This window comes from Temnothorax nylanderi, unplaced genomic scaffold (genome assembly GCF_030848795.1).
Source record: "Temnothorax nylanderi isolate EJ_2023f unplaced genomic scaffold, tnyl_v1.0 TNYL_tig0237_pilon, whole genome shotgun sequence".
Classification (NCBI taxonomy): Eukaryota; Metazoa; Arthropoda; class Insecta; order Hymenoptera; family Formicidae; genus Temnothorax; species Temnothorax nylanderi.
The window spans coordinates 214,312-238,298 of NW_027249299.1; the positions used below are offsets into that span (position 1 = coordinate 214,312).

The 23,987-nt window shown below is 38.0% G+C and overlaps 2 protein-coding genes across 6 annotated transcripts in view; one reads left to right on the top strand and one right to left on the bottom strand.

Annotated features, from left to right (window-relative positions):
* Nucleotides 1–17,874, top strand: part of LOC139779685 (acyl-CoA synthetase short-chain family member 3, mitochondrial) — a 29,355-nt gene extending 11,481 nt beyond the window's left edge. For 2 of the 4 annotated variants that reach the window (XM_071718125.1, XM_071718123.1), the window contains 12 exons: nucleotides 2,753–2,978; nucleotides 10,081–10,246; nucleotides 10,687–10,976; nucleotides 11,404–11,500; nucleotides 11,837–12,045; nucleotides 12,301–12,529; nucleotides 13,004–13,114; nucleotides 13,637–13,836; nucleotides 13,988–14,133; nucleotides 14,733–14,955; nucleotides 15,872–16,047; nucleotides 16,654–17,874. In XM_071718125.1, coding sequence (XP_071574226.1) covers nucleotides 2,864–2,978; nucleotides 10,081–10,246; nucleotides 10,687–10,976; nucleotides 11,404–11,500; nucleotides 11,837–12,045; nucleotides 12,301–12,529; nucleotides 13,004–13,114; nucleotides 13,637–13,836; nucleotides 13,988–14,133; nucleotides 14,733–14,955; nucleotides 15,872–16,047; nucleotides 16,654–16,749 — 2,058 coding nt within the window. In that variant the 5' untranslated portion in view covers nucleotides 2,753–2,863 and the 3' untranslated portion in view covers nucleotides 16,750–17,874. Of the gene's footprint in view, nucleotides 1–2,048; nucleotides 2,199–2,752; nucleotides 2,979–10,080; nucleotides 10,247–10,686; nucleotides 10,977–11,403; nucleotides 11,501–11,836; nucleotides 12,046–12,300; nucleotides 12,530–13,003; nucleotides 13,115–13,636; nucleotides 13,837–13,987; nucleotides 14,134–14,732; nucleotides 14,956–15,871; nucleotides 16,048–16,653 lie in introns of those variants that run through there. The other 2 variants (XM_071718122.1, XM_071718126.1) reach the window with 2 other exon arrangements.
* Nucleotides 17,875–18,435: 561 nt separating this feature from the next.
* Erf3 (eukaryotic translation release factor 3) lies at nucleotides 18,436–23,008 on the bottom strand. Of its 2 annotated transcripts, none has more exons than XM_071718127.1 (7): nucleotides 22,269–23,008; nucleotides 20,934–21,121; nucleotides 20,656–20,776; nucleotides 20,061–20,523; nucleotides 19,493–19,799; nucleotides 18,650–19,082; nucleotides 18,436–18,543 (listed from the first exon to the last, which is right to left on the bottom strand). In XM_071718127.1, exons 1-7 carry the CDS (start codon nucleotides 22,600–22,602, stop codon nucleotides 18,500–18,502), a joined length of 1,890 nt encoding a protein of 629 aa, XP_071574228.1. In that variant the 5' UTR covers nucleotides 22,603–23,008; the 3' UTR covers nucleotides 18,436–18,499. The 2 variants fall into 2 exon arrangements, with proteins under 2 accessions (XP_071574228.1, XP_071574229.1); XM_071718128.1 differs by lacking the exon at nucleotides 22,269–23,008 and adding an exon at nucleotides 21,673–21,894.
* Nucleotides 23,009–23,987: the final 979 nt, after the last annotated feature.

Consider the following 23,987-nt stretch of genomic DNA (forward strand, 5'->3'; position numbering starts at 1 on the left):
TCGAAACACGGAACATGGAACATGGAACACAGACCATGCCGTCATTTGTATATCATTTGCACACAATATGCAACGTGTAGTTCATATGTGCATACGCCTATTGTGTGAAGAAGATCAACGAATATTCTCCTTCGTCAGAGCCAACTTGCGGCGATGTTTATATAACACGGTCGCTTGAATAACATAGCCTCGCAAAAAGTAACCTCCTTTTTTCCGAATTGGAAACAGAAACGAGGAGGGGAATAATTTTTTACACCTTCACGCAAACTTAACACACGCTGTGACTGTAATTTCAGTCATCAAAGTACTCCACCGTGACTTGTGGACTTTACTGTAATTATAACTCGATTATTCGAGTGTTAGAGATTATAACGATTGTGTGCGTCAATTAGGCACGAGTTTGCATATTATTAGTACATACGTAATTGCGTTCTAAGGATAAAGAAAGTCGTAACGCGCACGTCTCGAGTTTGCACTGATTTTTGTTTGCTACGTAAATAGCATCGTGGATACATTGTAAATATATCGCGGTATTTCGACGATTCGTATGTTAAAGGTTAAAGCTGCGTGAATAATTTTATTCGTTAGAGACGAGTTTGATATTACTGCCGCCGGCGAAGGAAGAGAGTCGCAGTTCGTTTCAAGTTTGCGCTAAGATATTTACGACGACGTATTATTTGGCCTAGACACCCCCTACTCGAGTGTCAACTCTCTTTTCTTTTGCTTAAATATTTAATCACCACTTATAAGGGCCACTTCGACCAAGCTCTGATTAACTTAATCGTTGATTAGTCCATTGGAAATGACTTATCGCATTTGCCAATCTGCTTAATGAGAAAATGTGATTGGTCATTTCCAATGGACTAATCAACGATTAAGTTAATCGGAGTTTAGTCGAAATGGCCCTTAGTCTGTTTAATATGCAGCTAGTTTGTTCAAGGCTAACGATAAGTCAGCCTTATCCCTAACTATATCGAATAAGGTATTTTACATACATTGTATTATATCCTAGGATATGCTATCTATGAAATTTCTAAATTTTTAAAGGATTTCAAATAGCTATCAAAGAGACACTCCTGCTTATGTTGACTGCCATGAAACCGTAGAGATAAGCTATGACGTTGCAAATATTTTCCACTCTTTTTTTTGAATTTTACAACATGAAGAAGATGCTATGTTTCTAATTGTTATAAAAATTAACTACCTCGTTTTAATCGACGGGAAAAGAAGGTACGTGCCTTTTATGCGTACCTTCTAAATTTGCTTTCGAAAACAGTATTCCAAATAAATTATTAATTATTAGTTTTTTATTTATTATAGATTAGTTAGTTACAGACACATGTAATACTCAATTTTTGTCGATTATATGAAAAAAGAATTGATTTAAATATATCTTAATGCTTGCTATCATTATTAGATTAATTTGATTTCATTTTAATTTCATTTTAGTTTCATTTTAATCGCGTAAAAGAGTTAAGCATTTGAGTAATTTAAGTAAACAGTTTTCTAAAAAAAAAAGAATTTTTACAACTTGTACATACTTAAATAATTATCTCCTTACGGTGTTATCAATTGACAATATCAACTGTAATTTAAATATTTTAAGTAGTTTAGAATTAATGGTAATTTTATTCATTTTAGCATTAAGCGCGAATATGATAAATTTTGTTAAGTTAGTATTTCATATTTAACAGAATATTTTAATATTTTTAATATCATATCTCTCTTGTATAATTATTATACATCGTGTAAGAAGGTTTTTCAAAGAATTAAGTTTCAGAAAAATAAAAGAGAAGCAAGTGGCTAATTAAATCGTATCAGTCAATTCTAAGTGTACACTAGAGTCTAGTTTAGTAGAGTCGCTAATAAAAGACTGACTTAAATTTTTTTCAGAAAATGTGTCACAAAATTAAAGCTACGAATTAAGAAACAGCATAAATATTTTAGCACATGCAATTGTAATCCAGTTGGATTCTGCCATTCATCTTGAGTTCTCTGCAGTTAGCTAGAACTCGATATCAAATAGTTATCATAATGTTTTAAAATTAATGCAATGACCTGCGGATCAACGATTCACTCAGGAAGCGTCACGTCACGGGCGATTTTACATATTTGGCTTTCAGTTCTGAAGGAACGGCTTCAGTTTTCTACGAAACACATCTCCTGACACATCTCCTTTCCATAAGTGTATCTATAAAGTATGTATTTTGCATATTTGTTGTCACGATATTATAATATAAGTTACATATGTGTGTGCGTGTGTATGTGTCTTTGTGTGCGTGCGTGTATGTGTGTGTGGCTCGCGTGTGTGTATGTAACAATAATAACGCGATAAGAAATTTTAAAGCGGAAAAAAATTGCGTGAAAAAGAAAAATATATTGTGCGTAAAAATATAATATCGCAATAGAGATAACTTTTCGATTTTTTATCACAACGATAATGTGAATTTATATATCTTATTAATTTAATCTGAATCTTGGCATTTACATTTATTTGAGAAATAAAAGATTATGGTAAGGATTGCATTTAGCGATATCTATAACATTATAAATATTAATTAACATTACGAATTGTCCACGTAATCGTATGATTTCCTGAATTTAACACTTTGCAACACAAATTGTGACTTAGGTCATTTCTATGTATCTATTTCTATGTGCAGCACATTACTGGTGCTTAGAACGTTTGCATTTATAAATGCATATGTATTAATAATTTTTCCTTAATTCTATGAATATTCGAAACGTATAGGAATTGACGTCACACCGTGGATGGACCCCACTCCGTGGACACAGAGACGTTACTGCTATTACAGACTGTAAATATCTGTGTTTGGACGTTGCTCGGATCGACAGTCGCAAAATGCTGCATCAGATGAATCCCGATTTCTTGGACGCCAAGCCCGAAAGCTCGGGAAAAACGTGCCTCGAGTCATGCATTGTGCGTCCGAGGATATCAAGAAGAGGAGACGGCAGTGGTATATATTCGTTTTTACGTTTTTATGTATCATATTAAGTAGAAAGTGGGCTGGGTGTAAATTAACAAAACGGAAACTCAACAACGCGAGGTGGGCGATATATTAAAATGCGTGTCGATGTCTGTTTCGTATTTAATATTTCCAGCACGGATAATTTCAGATTATTCTCGAAAGATCAGAATCGTAAATAATTACACAATAGCCCTTCGCGAGCAAGGTCTATAGTTTTGCAAGGTCTTATCTTGATAAGAGAAGATTATTTTAAACGGAATTAATGAGAGTGTAAAATTAATTCCATATGATTGCTTCGTCAATAGATAAATTTAATTTGTAGCCAATTACGAGCTTAAGGCGTAGATGCAAACGACACATTTCTGTTTCTTCTTTCCTTTCTACAAGAATATTTTATACGATTCGCGTCGCGATTGACGTATTTGAGTTCTAGCTGCTATCAATACAATGTCTTCTCTCTCCCGCATTTTGTATGCAAATTTCATATGTCTGTATGACGTATAAATATCGCGTCAAAGGTACAAGGATTCTTTAATATAAATAACGAAAAGAAACAATGACGCAAAGAATACGCGAATATAAACTTCTACTAGTAATTGTATATATCCTCCATCGCTATTTATAATAATGTGCTGCCTATTTATTAATTTTTTAATCTTTTCGTTCAAAAAACTTGATTAATTGCTCTGAAATGACAAAATTCAAATGCAATTTTGCGAGCCTTTGTGTTTCCGGAGTTTAAATAATTTTGCAGATTTTAGGAAAGTCTGAGACATATATTTGGCTGCGGCAAAAACTGTCAATTTAAAATAATTTTGTCAGCAGTTGCCACATCCTTTATATACATACAACATTGTGTTGTATAATATTTTCTAATGAAATATGGGCATTTTTTTGCCGTAGACAGTTGTCTACTGTCACTGGTAATATTTGGACTACTCTAATTTGACCATTCAAAGTAAAAGCCGAAGTAAGTAAAGATAAAACACAAGCAGAGGATTATTCTTTTGATATGTTAATTTTCATTGACACAAGAGTGTATTAAGGGGAGTGTTTCTATCAATCTTAAATTTAAAAAAAAAATCAAAGATAAAAGCAAAGCTATATAAGGAGATCAAATGGCTAATTTATGAGTATACAAAAAAGATGTTGGTTTTGAAAATACGATAAGTTTATTAAACAAAAGAATTAACAGTAATTATGTAGCTGACTAAGATCAAATATAAAATGATCCGTCGATATACACCAAGTATAAAACAATGAAAGAGATCTCATGTTTATGTTAAGAAAAAGTACTTAAAAATGGAAATACTTATGGAAATACTTATACTACGAATATGGAAAAGTATAATATATTCTTAAAGAGCTTGCTATTACTTTTCTGACATGAACATGAGATCTTTATCATTGCTTTATTTTACTTGGTGTTTACTGTTTTGTTTCTTACAGCTACACAATTTCATACATCAGATAGAAAGCTACCGGTAACTCTCAGACTCCTACTTTTCTCACTGTTAATTTTGACCTGTAAGTTTTTAACCTCAGTTCTTAATTCAGTCTTATATCATATATGGTTTATATTGATAATTCTTTTTTGCCTTTTAATCATACATTTAACAACTCATCTTTTATAATTTATATACCCTTATCTTTAAGTTCGATTTTTGCCATAGTTTTCAATCAATCACTAGTGTTGTTTTGCTTGTAATCTCCTTATGGTTTCTTTATTTGAACTATATCATTATAAAATTGTTTTAATTTTAATCCTTATATTCTTTTCTTTATAATTTTTTAATTTTTATTTTTACTTGTTTCATTAAATTTGTTCTGATAAAGACTAATTGTAAGTAAAGTCGAAACGTTAACTACTGTTAATTCCTAATTTGTTCAATAAACTGGTCTTATTCTTAATCATATTTTTGTGCTTATAAATTGGCCGTTTGACCTTTTATCAATCTGTTATTATCTCCATTTAATGTTGTAGTTAACAATTTCCTTTAGCGTCACCTGTGATTATTCGATCCGAAATTGTTCTTGCGATCAATTAGATATGCGCAAGAATTTTATACGCGCTGCGTCTAATTTGTATATATAATTTGTACGAAATCCACGCTTGAGACTAAAAATTTTGCCAAGCGTCTTCAAACGCCGATGTTTATTAATTAAGATTGTGGTTCATTATATGTATATTTCAACTACTTCTTGAATGGACAGATGAAATTCAATTTTCATCGTAAAAGTGCGGCATTTAAGGGTTAAACTTACTTATCCTCCTGAATATTGGTCGCGCGTTTTGCTAATCAAATTATCCGGTTTAAATCTTTTAAATCGCGTCTTTAGCACTTTTTAACATATCCGTGGTAAATTTATGGAAATGACTTCGTATGCACAATACAGTCCTTTCAGATAACGTAGATGTAGATCATACATATGCCTCACGCTTTTTATTCAGAATTTTGTTTAAAAAAGTTAATGCCCTTGCAATATATTGTATTAACAAACTATGCCGATCAGCATAGCAATTAGCAACGAAATTGTGTTATTTAGTAGATTGCATAAGTAGAATATGTATCTTACACTTGCGTTCCCTCTCTAATTTTGACGTTTTTTCAAGAAACAGTTCGGTAAAAGCATTTATCAATATTTCGCAGTGTTGGCACTGCACGTGTGTGTTCGTGTGTGTATGTGTAATAGGGAGAAAATATTTTCGACAGACCGATATACTCTCATTTAACAATTAACGAAAGTGTAACGAAAGCTTTACATTTTGCAACACTGAACGTGTTGTTTACGCTAACTGCCTTGAAAACACAGAGCACTTTACGGATGATTTCACTACGCATCCAGATTTTACTCGATATTCGCTCGATTAGCGTCGATCGTAGCGAATTCCATCGGTAACAGAGATTTATTGACGCTACCTAATGCTTAAATTAAATTATTGGGTGCATCTGCTGTCTTCCCGTTGCAGCATATCGTTCTCTCCACCTGTTCTTCTTTACTCCGCTACGTTACGCAGGTCAGATACAAATTAAGAGCACGTAGATATAATCAACAGTGGAATAGGATTGTTGTTATGCTTTCCAGAAATTGTTTTCAAATTTATTTCTACACAAATCGAAAAAAGATGAACTGATGCATGTGTATGACGTGAAGTAAATAATTCGACATTCCCGGTTATCGAGCATGATCTTATCATATCTAATCTTATCATAGCTTAGTTGCAAGTTGTATTCATTTACCATATGCTTCGAACGCTGATTATTCTTGAAACGTAGTGTTATGCGAAAATTGGGAAACAATTGTATGATTGTTAAGACATCAATATGATATCTTTGTCTTATTTTAACGAATACGCGTGCGCATGGCGGTGCATATAGGCGTTGAAACAGATAACTTATGAGCTTATCTCGAGAATAAGAAATAAATAATATTAACATGTTTAATATCATTCTCTCTTTCGATGTGTGCAAAGAAATAAATCCGTGGAGAGCTTACTTAGGACAATGAAAATAGTCCCGACTGAGGGAAAACGACCTACATATCAGGAAACTCCTGTTGTTTTATTATTAACGCGTATTCTTGTTTTATTATTAACGCGTAAGAATCGCGTGTGTGTCGGGCTATAAAACGGGCACGCTTAAGGCCTATCATAAAAGTTTATCCAGAAACATCAAGCCTGTCTTCCTATACCAAACGCTAAATTGTGGCACAACTTAGATCTGACCACACAGAATCCAGGGATCCGAAAATCGCTCATAGCCATCTGGTTGGCTATTGTCACGACTCGCTTCTGCGAGTTCTCTCTAATAAACTTGCTTCCGAGTTGCGTAATGCCCCATTTCTCTGAAATAAGGTGTCACACAACCTGATACACCCTGCGAACTCCTCGGTCTTAAACCCCGGGAGGACTTTCGCAGAAGACGTGTTTGTAAAGGAGAACATAAAGCTGAAATATTCATCGCTAGTAGATTCAAGTCGTGATTTTTCCTCGCCAGAACTTTGCACGTAATATTTTAAAATAATTTTTCCCTCTCTCTCTCTCTCTCTCTCTCTCTCTCTCTTTCTGTTTCTTTCGATATAAATAATTTTTATCCACCTGTGTGCACCTTATAAATATTGTATGCTAATATCCATTTTCTGCAAAGTAGTTTATACATCTAGTGGTATACGATACGGATGTACTGTCACATATAATGAAGAAAGAGAATGAAGCAGTGTAAAGAGATTTCTCAAGGGAGTGAACTAAATCTTAAATTGAGTAGATTCGATTTTTACGGCTGGAAACACGGAAAAAAAAATTAGCTACTATAGCTAAAATAGTCGTAATATATGGATAACTAACATTTTTTGCAACGAGAGTAACATTTTTTGCAGCGAGAACAAAAGGTTTTGCTACTATTGCTAAATTATAGCTCTTGCTGCAAAAAATATTAGTTATCCATATTTTACGACTAAATTTAGGTAATTTTTTTTTCCGTTGATCCATAAAATATGAATAAACCAATTGGGGAAGAGGGGACCGCTACGCTTAAGGCTACGAATATTTTAAGCTCGCTTACCTGAACTGTGAATCTGTTATCACAAAATGTTTTTCCCTACTTAAATATTTAAATACACGTTTTCGTTTTTATTTGCGCACCACGTCCCGCTCTTGACTCGCATTTGCCGTTAAATCTCTGACACTTTCACGAGTCTAATTATATTATCGTTAAATATATAAATTAGGAACATTCTTGTATCTCTTCAGTTAAATCGTTCAGCTAAACAGTTTTTTAATTTAAGGCTCACGAAAAAATTTTGGTGTATATACTTATACTTTTCACCGTCGGTTTCCCTACTCGAGAACGCACGAAGTTTCACGCTGCATCGAATGCCGGATAAAATATATACATTTATTTGACATCGTCAAAGAAACTTTTCAAAGATACACGATTTCGTCTTTCGTTATCGTCCAATACAAATAAATTGAATAAATTTTCCTGTCATCTCTCTCGCGAAAGATTTTTCGAATCCTCACTTAGACAAAAGAAAAATAAATAAAGGAAGAAACGTAATCTACGCGTCGTAAAGAGTTCGAGCTAACGTCCCGTTTTCATTTCCAGTCACCGTTCCCCAGTCGCATTACATTTCTTCGTAACGGATAAATATCGCGGTGGCGGCCCCACGGGATGCGTGCGGCGGATGTGTGGTTACGGGGAGAATCGGAGTGCGACGAGACGAGAGACGGAAAGGTGGTCCACGGTGTGCCCTGCGATTCTCTCGGATATTCGCGACCTCGCCGACATTGAGGTGTATTAAGACAGCGGTGTCTCGCTCTCGTCGTATCTCCGTAATTCACGATATGCGGAAACAAACACGTGGGCGAGGCCACGCTAAAGAAAAGGGGATAGAAAATTGCTACGAATTTCTCGTGTAAAGCGCGATGTATGCGCGGCGCGTTGGAATGAATTATTCATGCTGAGTAAAAAGTGTCGGCGAGTCGGTATCATCGCGCCAAGGAGGCATTTTGAAATATACTGTAACGTCCCCGCGCCGTTAACTCACGATAATTAAACGAGGCGATAGGAAAAAGGGAGTTAAGATCGCGTTGACTGGATAATTAATAGGATACATTGTAAAAAGATAAATTATACGTAAGGGAATAAATTATACGAAATTTAATGTAGGCTCCTCGACATGAAATCTCGATGATAAGAAACGGGGGCCGAGAAATATATCGGCGCGCAAAAATTTACGCGTCGATATATTTTATGTCGCTCCGATAATAAAGTAGAAGAAATAAGAAGTTAATTGCGCAGCACGAAGGACGCGCAAAATTAATTAATACAAATAAAGAAAATATTGTAATATAATTAATTTAACTCCCTAACTATGTATTATTATTCACTTCAAAAACACTCGAGATACTTCTCTTTAAAAGTCTCTTTAAAAGCAGATTGTACAAACGTTATTAATCGATCTGTTAGTTTTTTACTTAAACACCTTAAATTGCGCTATGGAAAAACTTATAATACGTAGCGACATTTACGATACATTTATGTCCATTTCTATCAACGCAGGTTAATTTTAATCTCGGTTTAACTTACCTGTCATCTTTTCCTAGTTCTAAAGAGTTAGAAAAAGATTCGAATATTTTTATGTTTGAATTTAAAACAACGTGAAAAATTTCAAAATAAGAAAAAAATCTTACAAGTGCAGTTATGTTTATTGTGTAAAAATTATTTTACTATGTATGCAGTCAAAATTATAAATTATAATAAAATATAATAATTTGTAGATAAAAGTTGATAAAAGTATCATACTTTTATCAACTTTTATCTACAAATTATCATATTTCATTATAATTTATAATTTTGACTGCATACATATACTACGTTTACGCGAGCGTTACTTCTGTAGTAACTTACGAGAATTCCTTTGCGTAAACGGGATTTTCCTTCGCGTAAACGAGTGAATTATCGTAAGTTACTACAGAAGTAACGCTCGCGTAAACATAGTAATAGTAAAATAATTTTTGCACAATAAACATAACTGCACTTGTAAGATTTCTTTCTCATTTTGAAATTTTTCACGTTGTTTTAAATTCAAACATAAAAATATTCGAATAATATTACGCTAGTTCTTTCGCAAAATATAAAACGTATGTGTAATATTTTTTAATAAAAATCCTGTATTTTTCATGATAATATCAATATATTCCGAGACACAACCAAAGTTTTACAATACATTATCCTACATGTTTTCCTGTTATCAACAATAATTTTTGCAATAACATTTTTTTATGGAAGATGAATAGTATTATGAAACGTACTGCAAAATCCTTTAAAATGGAAAATTGTTAGATATATAATATAAATTCGTTGTGTTGCAACGCAGTAGGTAATGCGGAGCTCACGGGAACAATGTTTCTTGTTTGTCAAGATTGGTACCATTTTCGATAAAGTTCCCTGCATATTTCATTGTAACGTAATTAATGATAATTTCCGAGAAGTCAAGTTTCGTCAAAGGTCGGAGGCAGCCGACAGTCGTGCTTTGTGCTTGTGACGAAAAGGTAAGCCATCGCGTCTTAATTACTGTGTTCTTGCAGATTATATTATGAACCCGCATTGGAACGAGTGCTCTGCGTATGAAGAAGCATATAAGAAGTCATTGGAGTATCCGGCAGAGTTTTGGGGCGAGGTTGCCGGCTGTATTGACTGGAGTAAACCTTGGGATAAGGTTTTGGACAATTCCAACGAGCCGTTCACGAAATGGTATCTCGAAAAGAATCATGAAAAGAATCGTAACTCTAATCGTAATTCTGTCGAAATTAATCAATTTTTTTATTCCTACTGCATGGAGTAAAGGCTTTCAAAAAGTTCCAATTCCGATTAAAATTTTGTTTGCATAAATAATTAATTTTTCCTCTTTTTTTTGCGATAAGGCTCGTTTAAAATACTCGTCCTTAAAGAGTTAAAGAGTTATCGGAAATCGGATTTTTTCTCAGAGAAGAATCTATTCCAGATTGAAGAACGTAGCTTCGAAATCATGCGTTACGCGAAACTATATTTAAGTATAGATATTAGACGCTTTACGCCACACAGAAAGCTTTGCGGAGAGAAACAGTTAATAGAATGAAATCTCTCTAATGGCCTCGTGGAAGCACTCGTGACTGCGAAAAGGGATACCGAAAGCTCGCTTATCTTTCACGCAGGTTTGTCGGCGGTGAACTGAATGCTTGTTACAACGCGGTGGACCGCCACGTGCACGCAGGGTACGGGGAGAAGACCGCCCTCATCCACGACAGCCCTCAAACGTCGTTAATACGCAAAGTGACGTACAACGAGCTCTTGGAAAAGACGTCCGTGTTGGCGGGCGCGTTGGCGGATCTGGGTGTGCGCAAAGGGGACAGGGTGATTATATACATGCCGCTGATCCCCGAGACTATAATTGCGATTCTCGCCACTGCCAGGCTCGGGGCGATTCACTCGGTGGTCTTTGGAGGTAATTAATAACAAAAAGTGACGGTGGTCGCGGCCGTTACGTTCAAGCTTCATTTTACTACTATACCACGTGATTATTTTTCACATGGATCGCAAAAAGTAGAATCGATAGTAAAATGTATGCAAAGTGTGTAAAAACTGACTACGATTAAAATTCGCATATTTACGTTATCTTTCTTATATATATCTTGCTTCTTATATATTTCTTATTATATTATCCGTTTCTTTATTTTAAAGACTTTTAATCTTAAAAATATCTGTTTTTACATAAGACGGATAAGTCTATCCTTCAGATTTGTCTTAAACTGTCAAGTCACGTCAACAGCTTTATAGAGGCCCAAGTTGCATAGCAAGATATTTCGATTATTAAACAATTATCAATTCAGTTACCAATGCAATGCGATTATACTTGTAAATACGCGTTTCAGGCTTCGCAGCGAACGAATTGGCATCTAGAATAGATCATGCCGAGCCGAAGGTTATTATCGCCGCGAGTTGCGGCCTCGAACCGTCCAAAGTGGTTAAGTACGTATCTTTATTCAAAATATCCCTTTATACGAGATATCTTGACAGATTTAAATTGCGCTTTTAAAAAGCAGCAGTTCACAGTAGACTCCTAAAGAACTTTGTAAGAGAAATGTTAGATACATATCGGGTCATTGATATTAATATTTAATAGAAATGTTAATATATTTAGTACGCGTTAAGTAACATAATTTCTTTCTCAAACAATGCATTGTCCCTTAAACTGTGCACAATCTGTCGAACCTCTTTCAAACGTTTCTGTTTAGAACTCTTAGATCTTCGACGCTTCATTCAGTCTTTATATTCTTCCTTTAATTCGCACAACTCGAAATGCAGGTATACTACTATGCTAAACGGTGCCATGGACATGATCATTGTACCGAAGCCGAAGTGCATCGTGTTTCAGAGAAGAAACGTGTATGAGGCTCCGTTACTCGAGTCACAGCTCGACTGGGACAATCTCTTGAAGCGGTCGAAACCGCATCCGTGCGTAATGGTCGAGGCTAACGATCCATTGTATATATTGTACACGTCAGGAACCACAGGTGTGTCTTAAGATACATACTCAACTAATAGATCAAGAAACCCAGAAACGTCTCTGGGGATGAAATGACGGAATTTTATATCGTATAATATTTCCTTCTTTTAATTTCCTATACTTCGAAAATCGTCCCATCATTCCCTCGAGACGTTCTGTCGCCACTTTTCATGTTTATAATGTGTTACCTGTCTTTGATCAAACACCAAAATCACACTCCTGTTACGCGATCACGAAAACTTTTTTTTATATTTCATATTAGGGCAACCGAAGGGGATTATAAGGCCGATCGGTGGTCACTTGGCAACACTCTGCTGGACCATGAAGACGGTTTACGGGATGAACAAAAGCTCCGTTTGGTGGGTGGCTTCCGACATGGGATGGGTTGTCGGGCATTCCTACATTTGCTATGGCCCTCTCGTCTACGGCGCGACTAGCGTCATGTACGAAGGAAAACCCGACAGAACACCGGATGCTAGTCAATATTTCAGGTTTGAATATTCTTCAACGAAAGCAATATCGCTTGGAAAATAAAGAGAAGCGTTTTCTGGTAGGACAAAAAAATTTATCTGATCTGAAATCAAATTTTTTTATCGCCCTGTCAATTTTCGTCGGATTACTTATCTCGAAAAAAATAGCGCGGCTTAAAAAATATTTATTCTACAAATATTTGTTAACTTTTTCATGCCAGTTGATGAAAAATAACAGTTCGGGAAAGTTAATAAATATTCGACGATTTTTTAATCGCATTTTCTCTTTCGAGTAATAATAATAATTCTTCAAAATATTTTCTCAGCGATTCCTTCGTACGCAAAAGAGATACTAGCACGTGTCTGACTTATTTTCGTTTTCACTACTTTCGTGGACTATCCTATATTCGTACGACGTCACGTTATCCCTATATAACATTGATAATTATAATGCATCGATAATTTACTTTAAGGAAGTCTTCTCTTTCTTTCCAGAATCATCGAGCAACATAGCGTAAACGCGTTATTCTGCGTACCCACTGCTCTGCGCGTTATAAAACGAGCGGATCCGGAAATACTGTTAGGAAAAAAGTATTCGTTAAAATCGTAAGTTCGAAAGCAATCCACTAACTGCTCCTCTGATCATGATATCTGATTATTTCGAATTGCAACACGATACAATTCGTATGCATCAGTGACCAAAAAAGCATAAACAGTCAATCTCTATACTGTATGATTTTACACACAAAGTAGCACATATATGTTATTCATATCATATCGATAGCTTTTTTTGTAAATAAAAAATAACAGTTCGAGAAAGTTAATAAATATTCGACGATTTTTTAATCGCACACACACATTTTTTCTTTTGAGTAATAATAATTCTTCAAAATATTTTCTCAGCAATTTCTTCGTACGCAAAAGAGATACTAGCACGTGTCTGACTTATTTCGTTTTTACTACTTTCGTGGACTATCCTATATTCGTACGATGTCACGTTATCCCTATATAACGTTGATAATTATAATGCATCGATAATTTACTTTAAGGAAGTCTTCTCTTTCTTTAAACTCCCATAAAAACAAATCGGAAAGACAAACGGATTTCTCACGGACAGTTTTCTTTCAGCTTAAAAACGATATTCGTGGCCGGTGAATTTTGCGATTACGAAACGAAAGCCTGGGCCGAAAAAGCTTTTAAAGTACCGATCTTGAACAATTGGTGGCAATCGGAGACTGGACATCCCATCACGGCGCTGTGCTTAGGATACGGTCATTACACCAATTTGCCCAAGTTCAGTACGGGACTTCCTATACCCGGATATGACAGTGAGTCTCCTTGATCGTTTGCAGGAATGCTTCCGCCGACTTTTCTTTACTATGACGCTACCCTCGATCATCTCTTTGTCTAAACAATTCCGCTAATAAACTTTTCCCGTTCGTCTCTGTGTAAAATCACTTATAAATTCATCATCGACAGTACATATCCTGCGCGAGGACGGGAGCAAAGCGCCGCAACACGAACTCGGACGTATCGCGATAAAGCTACCGCTGCCACCTGGATGCATGTCGACCCTTTATCGGGCGCCCGAGAGGTTCAAGCAAGTATACTTCTCGACATTTCCGGTAAGTAAATGCACGACACGTTATCACGTGTTAACGCCTTATGCTAACGGAGCAACATATATTTCACACACATAATACAAACGAGATAATACTACGAGTCTACTTCTTTTACCCTCCCATTGCCCCTTAAAAATCTTTCGCGATCGCTTGAAAGCCTAAAGGCCATTGCACGTAACAACGTAACAAAGTTTTAGTCATAATCGTAAGGCCGTAAGAAAATAGACCAATCACAGTCGATTATTCTCCTTGAGCTCGAAGAATAATCGAGTGTGATTGGTCTATTTTCTTACGGCCTTACGATTATGACTAAAACTTTGTTACGTGCAATGGCCTTAAGTCACAATCTACAATAGGTGTTTTAAGCTCTAAGCTCTAAGAAATTGGCCAATCACAGTTGATTATTATCTTCAAATTCGACTGTGATTCATCAATTTCTTAAGGCTTTTATAGTGCTTAAAATATCTATTGTAGACCGGAACTAAATCTCTCAAGGCCGAAGAGATCTTTGCCAAAGAAAGAGACCGACTCCAAATTTGCCGGACGATAAAATCGTTAAAGCTTACTGGGGATTACTTATATTTAATTCGATGCTCTTGCAGGGTTACTACGACACGATGGACGCGGGATACATCGACGAGTTCGGCTACGTTTACGTCACGGCGAGGGACGATGACATTATAAACGTAGCCGGCCACAGAATATCCACGGCTGCGTTAGAGGATATTATTTTAGCTCATACCGACGTGGTGGACGCCGCGGTTGTCGGTGTACCCGATCATACGAAGGGTGAAGTGCCGCTGTGCCTTTACGTTAGACGAGAAGGTACGCTCGTAATTTCAAAAGAGGTATTTCGAAAGAAGCGGTTGTTATCTTTAACATCGACGTCCGGCAAGTTTTCTACCGTGTACATAAATTTCAATATAACTCAATATTAAGGGAGTGATTTCAACTAAACTCCAATTATAAAATAATATATGCATTATTTTCTTTAATACGGACATTAATTCTAATTTCTTGTTTATAATATTTCTTGTCTGAAATAATTATTTTTTTATTATTTTACTGCAAGCAGTTCTATCGGTTGAATTAATCGTCGATTAAGGAGAATTGAAAATGTTAAAAATTGCATAAAATTTAAAACACAAACTCTTTTATAAATAATGTCAGCGTATATATGAGTTTGTTTAGATTCTTTTCACCGTTTAATTTTTGAGAATATTTATAACAAAGTTCAAGTATTTTTCAAAGTTCAACCTCATTAAGTTGATTAAAATTCGAAATAGAAACATTATATAATAATTTAAATATTCCGATTAACTTATCAAATAACATCTGTACTTTAATACGGAATATATTATTGATTTTTTTATTGTTTAAGATACGGAAGGAAAGATTTGAGATTAAAGACGACAAATTTTACATGTAATTCTGTTATTTGAATTAAAAATTAATTAAGTTGGATAGGAGTTTGATCGAAGTCTTAAATTAATTAAAATTGAAATCAAAGCTCTAAATTAATAACAGTTATAGGTATATTATATATAGCAGTTCGAGTTATATGTTAATCATTAATATACGTATGATAATTCGAATATTAGTTTGCAGCCGCAAGAACTAGAAACGATTGCGATTTAATTGCAGTTCCTCGTGGTCTAATCCTTCTTAACGAATTAATAAGAATCCGAAATATATAATTGCGATTGAATTTAGAAGAATTAACAAGGTACTCTTCTTTTAGACGCGATAAGCAACGAGGAGGAGATAAATCAAGAGCTGGTCGCACGGGTGCGGAACATGATGGGGCCGATCGCGTCTTTTCGCGCCGCCGCCGCCATTATCGCGCTACCCAAAACGCGCTCGGGGAAGATAATCCGTAAATCGATCGCTACATTGGCGCGGTCGAAGCAAGTCAAGGTAGGAACGAGTAAGCGCGATAAAAATCTTCGGTCAAATCTCTTGTATCCCGCGAACCAAGCAGGACCGTCGCCGATAATCGAACGCGAGTCGTTCCCCATTTTATCTCCTTTCGGAGACTCTGGGTACAGTACACATATATGTACCATCAATTTAAATTCAGAGGACTTAAGTTTAAAAGAAAATCAAAACTATTTCAATTTTTATTTTGTAAACATCCTTCTTGCATTTTTTTTCGATATTTTGTTGGCATAAAAGTAAATATTGATTTATAAAATAAAACGACTAAAAACACAAAAAAGTTCTCCACTGTCTTAAATTGATACCGTGTGTCGAAAGGGTTAACGAATCCTCTTCCGCCCGCGAGCGGAAGTAACGAGCGCGTTATTTCGCTCGGTATTTTAATATCACACGTCGAGTCGGTTGATAACAGCGCGATCCTTCGATAACAGAGATCCCTCGTAAAATTCACAAAAGAATTAAAGAAACTTACCCCTCTCGCCGCTTCTGCCCGTCGTCGCCATAATTTCAAAACTTACCGGCCCTCTCGCCGCTTCTTACCGGTCCGCGTCGTCGCCATAATTTCAGTCGCCACGACTTTTCCAGATTCCGAGCACGATCGAGGATCCAACAGTATTCCGCGAGATCAAGGAGGTGCTCCAGAAGCTTGGCTACGCGAAGCTGGCCCCGGATCCTCAATGACCGCGCCTCGTGCGAAACGACTCCTCCGCGCGCGAAAAGAAAATGGAAAAGAAAAGAAAAAAGAGAAAGAGAGGAGAGCGGACAACTTCCCGGAAACAATGAGCGTCGTTAATTTGACCGCTGCAGCGCGGCACCCCCGTCATCCCTGATCGCAGGGTGTCCAACTGCGATCGAGAAAGGCGTGTGCGCGCGCGCGCTCGCGGGCAAATCAAAAGGGTGAAGAAAGAATCCGTGGAAATTCTTCATTTTCTTCTCCCTCTATTTACGGCTCATTTTTTTCGGGACTTGAAACGAGACGGACGTGTATTCGGGAGGGAGGCGAAAGATCCGCGCGCGGACGGTGCAAGTGGAGCAAAGGAAAGGGAGAGGAGTGCAAGAGGCGCGTAACGTGAAAAAAGGGACTGGACCGATCGCCCTGAAGTTGTCCGTGCTCGACGTAAACGCTCGTTAAGGAGGCGGGATCGTATGAACACGAGCAACTAAAATTCGCTCTCGTTAACTTCGCAGACGTTTATCCTGCGTGCCGAGAACGGGGATCTGCACCCAGTGCATTTGCAATTATTCCATAACAAATGTAGATAGGAAAAATGTTCTCTCTTAAAGGAGGAAAGACACGAGTTATACGAGTACATCAAGTTGGCGCGTTTCCTCTTTTTCTCTGGCCCCCGTTATCTATCCACAATCCATTCCTTTGACTATCATCAAGGGTCCATTCGTGTCGCGTGCTCGCGCGAGCTTCAAATGAGTTTAAAGCGATAGATTGCCATTGAACCAGAAAAACTAGATAGCTAGAAAATACTGTAGACGAGATAAACACGCGCCGAACGCATTTGTGCGCCTTGAATATTTGCAAATCCTATGTGCTACACTTGCTTTTATTCCATTTGCTTTTATCTCGAATATAAAATATACGTAGGAAATCCGTTATACTGTGCAGGGATGTACGTGACGTACATCCACGTCCCTATTAAAATTATCAGGGCACACTTTTTTGCAAATTTGTTTTTAATGACAATATAATAAGAAACAGTATAATAATAATTGTAATATTAATTTTATAATTATAAATTGTTGTGTAACACTATTTTGTTGATTTATTCAATAAATTTTCTTTTCCAACTCTTACCACCACTTTAATAATAATTATTCAATAATAATTATAATATTAATCATATATTTCCTTAATGTTAAATCCACAATCGATATCGATCACTTACTCCACTTCCATGTGTCGCACCTCAGAAGAATAAAAATATCGTGTTTTTTCTTGTTTTATTATCAAGGAGACACGGTTAATTATTTGATCATTATCCGTTTATAATTATTTCAATGCAAGTGCCATCATTCAGCTTATCTAATAAAAGGAACACACGCTCTTGAGTTTTTTTTTCGATTGTGTATGTCTCCTTAACTATATAGTCGAATCTATTTGCTCTTGTATCAGGCTATAAATATTTTTTTCCCCTTTTTCCCCCGCTCTGTCCCCCCCGCCCCACCCCCCACCCCGTTACCCGTTGCGTCGTTGCGTAGCACGTGGACGCACGTATTGTTTGTATAGCTCTGCGGTACATAGGTGTGAGTTGTGTTATATGTTACATTATTACTAAGTCTCCAGAATTTCATCATGCCCGTTCGGTTTGCTTAATATCTCGTGTGCTCGCCTTGCATCGTCTCATATTTGTCACATTGAAATAATGATCTTTTTTTTTATTATTAATCTGTTGTAACACTTAAGCAAGTTTCTTTTCCTTTACTCGACGACTTTCAGCACCTTGCCAATTGCGATAGTTTTATCTGAAACCACACAAGTATATACATTTACGTAAACATTATCGCGGAGCAAACAAGGGGGAAAAAACGGCGGCGATAAAGGAAAAAAATATGCCGTCATCGTACTCACTTTCATCCCTAAGAGTGAAGCGGCCCATTTGTTGGAATAATTTGAATCTTTCGAGACATATAACTCCCGCGCACTCGATTCTCATTATAGCCACCTGGTCCTGTTTGACGAACCTTGGCCTCGTCTTACTTTTATCGCCGGTTTTCTTGTCCACCAGACAGATCAGTGCCTTGACCGTGACTTCCTCCGCGGCGCAATGAATGTGCATGACCGCGCTGTATCCCGCGCAAATGATACTCTTGTGTTCTAGAATCACCACTTGCGCGTCGAAGACCTTCCCGGTCTTGATAGGGTTGTTGCTGTCGCACAGGACAAATCCGGGACTGACGTCTTCCTCTTCGATGCCCTTTAGCTTGATCTTGACATTTTCCCCAGGTCCAACAGACGTCACCTCCTCGTCATCCGACCACAGCTGGTCCACCGTTACCGCCGTCTGCGTTTTAAATTTAAAAAAATAAATTATTCCCATAGACATATATCATCTTATTTATACTACAAAATATAAAGCGTTAAAAATATCACATAATAAAGAAAATATCATTACTTTTCTACATTAGATTGGTGCATGAAATTATCTGTATTTGTTAAATAGTTAATAGTTAAGTTATAGTTCTAAAACAAAATTTTTATTGTTTAAAACAGTAGTTGTTGGCTTTAATAGTCTTTCTAAAAAATCTAAAAAGGTTTTTCAATCGTTTCCATAAGAAACTTTGGACTGCAAATTTTAGAAAGGAACTTATAAGAGAAGGCAACAAAAAGTTTGCGCCAACGTAAAATATAATTTGGATTTAGAATATAAATTAATTCCAAATTAATTCGAAGGAACAAAACATGTATACGTACCCTATTTGGCATAACGAGCAATGACTGTCCTTTTTTGGCTTCACCTGCTTCGACCTTGCCCATAACTACTGTCCCCATGTCCTTATATTTGTCGACGATCGGCATGATAAAAGGTCCATTGCTCTTACGATTAAGCGAGGGTAGCGAATCGATAAAAGGTATGAATGGTGGGCCGCTGTACCAATTACAGAGATGTTCGGGTATCGGATCCTTTAAGCCGATACCGAGCTGACCAGAAACTGGCATGAACGTAAGATCTTTCGCAGGATTGAATCCTAATTTACGAAGGTATGGCAGTATCTTATCCCTGAAAGATACACGGTTTTCTATTCGTGTGAATCGATAGAAACGCTATTGCGATAATATTTTATCTCATCATCGGTGATCAAAACACGAGTAAAAAATATACTTTAGAAATAAAAAGGATATTAATAATTTTAGTAATCTTTCTCTAGTAATTCTTAAATTTCCAATTAATTTCTCGAATAAAATCTTTCTAAACGTATATTCTGACAGAAAATCTCTATATATTTTCTATTTCTAAATCTCGTGCGCACTCGATGCATACCTGCATTCATTGTATCGGCCCTCGTCCCACTCGACAGTAGGATCGTCCATCTTATTCACTAATACAACCAAATGCTTGACACCCGCGGTTTTAGCAAGCATAGCGTGCTCTCTCGTTTGACCCCCTCTGTCGAAGCCCGTCTCGAATTCGCCTTTCCTCGCGGAAATAACGAGGACCGCTAAGTCGGCTTGCGCCGCGCCGCCGATCATATTCGGTACGAAGCTTTTATGGCCGGGTGCGTCTAATATTGTAAAGTGCTTTCGTTCTGTCTCAAAGTAGGCTCTTCCTACTTCAACAGTCTTCCCCTTTTCCCTCTCTTCTTGGTTTGTGTCCAGCGCCCAACTTAAGTACCATGTTTCTCGACTTCTTTCTTTCGCCTCCCGCTCGTATTTCTCTAAGGTACGTTTGTCAACCATTCCCGTGAGTGCCATGATCTGACCTCCGATAGTTGATTTCCCAGCATCTGCAAAACACCATATATAGTGCCATCTAACAATCGACAACATAAAATATCTATATATCGAATAACTCTCCTCCGTGAACTTTTCTAGTACATTTATATTTCATCTATATTCTTTATAAATTTATTACTTACCCACATGCCCTATGAAAACAACGTTAACGTGTTCCTTTTTGCTTTTAGTGTCTTCTGCTACTTTGACAGGTTTCTTTTTGGGTACTTTAACAACCAGTTCTTCGTCCTCATCGTTATCAGCCTAAAAATAATACGAAGTACAATGATAAAATAACCACTTAAAAGAAATCTGTCAAAAGTCAATGCAACTTATCTAGAACTGTATAATAAAAAAAAAATATATATATATCACTGTCAAAGAAGTATGCGCTCAAGTTTTCAGTCAAATTTATACTTACTTCCTCATTTTCCGGAGTAAGCAGAGGATCTCCATCAACTGCCGCTTCTTCCCAGGAATCTGCAGGTTGATGTTCCGGACTGGTATTTAGTTGGTCGTTGACGTTCGGCGGTGGAGCCCCTCCCCCAGCAGGAGGTTCCTCAACTCGACTGCCAATTGGATCTGCCAGAACAACGGGCGTGGAGTTTCCTATAAAAAATAAAACACATTTCTTCAAAATCTTCAGAATAATATACTCAAAATAACACAAAGAGATATATAGGTTTCTCAATACAGATAACAGATTAGAAAGAAATTTGATTAGATAATGATATGTGCATGTCAATCGCTTTCGATGGGCCACGTTTTATCTCAGTAAGTCATTTACATTAAATCTTGTGACTCTCTACGAAAATATTTACCGATCACTTTGTTAATTTTTATCTTTCCCTTCGTGTCAAATATTTACGATAATTCTTTCTGAAGTAATTATAAGAAAATATACTGCAAATGTGATATCAAAGTCTATGCCGGAGTTGTAATCTTTTTCTGTTGCAAAGCTACAAAGACAGATATCAGTTCGGCGTGCGTCCTACCAATGTTATACACAGTACATCCCCAAGATATTTATTCAAACTTTGGCACGGTATTTTACCAACTATTGAAACTAAACGCAAAACGACGTAGATCAAACGTAGACAGATAGTAAAACTTTTTGCGTCACACGTCGAAGATTGTAACATTAATGAAAAGACTTTGACCTTCAATCGAGGCGTGTCGAATGTCGTATAACGCGCCAGATACAAAGGAGCGGGATGTCATTAAACAGAGACAATCGTAATTAAACACCCAACAATGATAAAGTACGTAGCGACACAATCTCTTCCGCCGTATCTCGCCTCTCGTATTACAGCTTTCGCTCACAAGGTCCCATATCCCATATCCAATTTCGACAATGGTGTAACGAACCGAATTGCACACTCGGCAAATAACGTTAACGTAAAAGAGCAGCCGCGGTCCGAAGGCACCGCGGGGTCAGAACGGAGGATTCTTCTCACATACAAACGAAACCATATGGTATCCGAGAGCGTGACATACGGCGTGGACACTCCGCGGGATCGACCTCCGCGGAAACGTGGCGAGACCGGCGGGTGACGCGACGAGGTGTCCCGCCATGCGTTCGCGATCGTTCCCCCCGCGGAGACGGGGATCTCGCGCGGGGGTGGCAACGAGACGAAGGGGTTAGTCGTGGCGACGGGCCCGCGTGCTTGTATGACAACACGACGAACGCGGCGCTCCGCGCTCTCAGGCGGAGGAGGGGGAGGGTAAATTCCGCGATCAGCTGGATGGGACTGACCATGGTGTATCTCGACTGGCACGGAGGTGGTGGTTACGGTGTTCATGACGGCGGCAGCGGCAGCGGCAGCGGCGGCGGCGGCGGCGGCAGCGGCAGCCGCGGCGGCCGCAGCCGCGGCGACGTTGCACGGACTGCTGTCGGCCGTCGTGGTCGCGGCGACGTTGCTCTGTGGCGACGAGCTGATGCAGAAGGAAGGCACGAATTCCGCAGCGTTGACATTCAGGGTGGAGAACTTGCTCTCGATGGACTTGTCCTGCGACGTAGGCGGGCCGACGATGTCGCCGTTCGTGTCCGCCTGCTGTTCCCACGAGTCTGGTGCTATGCTGTTCGCCATATTAATCAGTTGTTTCGGCGCACACACAGCCGGCCCGCTAGGCTAAACGGATAATACGATTCTCGCGATCGAGGGAGGGTGGGAGAGAACGAGAGAGAGAATGAGAGAGGGAAAGAGATAGATAGATAGATAGCAGGGTGATTGGGACACGAGGAGTCGCACACGCCGCAATGAACCACCGCGCGTTCCGTTCCGATCCGATCCGATGATCCACCGGGGGGTTACCGGGCTCGGGACGGGTCTTAAAAAAATAGTTATCTTTCCAGCACACTCTTCTCGCGTACACACACACACACACCGCGTACACGCGCGTACGATCGCTACTCCGCAGTCCGCGTGCGTGCGTGCGTGCGTCCCCCGTGGTCTGCTTCGTTGCTGCTGCTGCTGCTGCTGCTGTTATTGGTGCTGATGGTGCTGCTATGCTCCGCTACCGCCGCACTTCGACCTTCGAGACCGGAAATAGCGGAATCGAGACATCGCGACGAACCGCATGGCGATAAACAGGCACGCGCGGACGTCGCGAGCCAATCGCGGACGAGAACGCTGGACAAACGCTGGGCCGCTTTCACCAGCGCGGAGCCAATTGGACGAATGACCGAGATGACGGCTCATTAAAACCCCGTATCCACCCGTATCTCAATCAGAATAAAGGAAACTAATCTCGAGTTTAGTGAACTTTACTCTGATTGGTAAAATTTCAATTCACTCTCAGGCTGGGGTCCCATGGAGCGGATTACGCGGAAGCGGAACGAGCGTATCACCAATCACGGGACCGTTTCGACGGAATCTTTGAAAGGGTTCTATCAGAATGATGCCGTGATTGGTGATACGCTCGTTCCGCTTCCGCGTAATCCGCTCCATGGGACCCCAGCCTCAAACCTAATCCATAATCTGATAAGAGGAGTTGCGAATTATTTGATAAATCGATATAATAATATAATCAACATAATTTTAATGAGTTTTAACAATTTAATTGTTATTTGTTGAACGTTATCATGTAATTTTTAAATATATATAATAAAATGTGCATTACAAAGTAGTTTTCTTTTTTTTAAATCCCTCCATACTCGTACTTCGCATACACGAAATGAACGGAAATTGTAAGAATTGCACACAAAAATTTAAATTTAAATCGATAAAGTAATGTCAGAAGAATATGAACGGCATCGCGGCAAGGAGATCACGCTATTTAGAATTTCAAAAATTTTATTGATATTTCCGAGAATTTTTTATATTTCCAGGAATTTGCTGTATTTGTTATATATTTTATTGCTACATTTTTGCAGATACGATTGATAGCAGATCGTATATCGTATGTGTGTTAATTCTACCATTCTACACCGCTCAAAGCTTGTCCTAAATTTTTTTTGTCCTACATGTTTTCT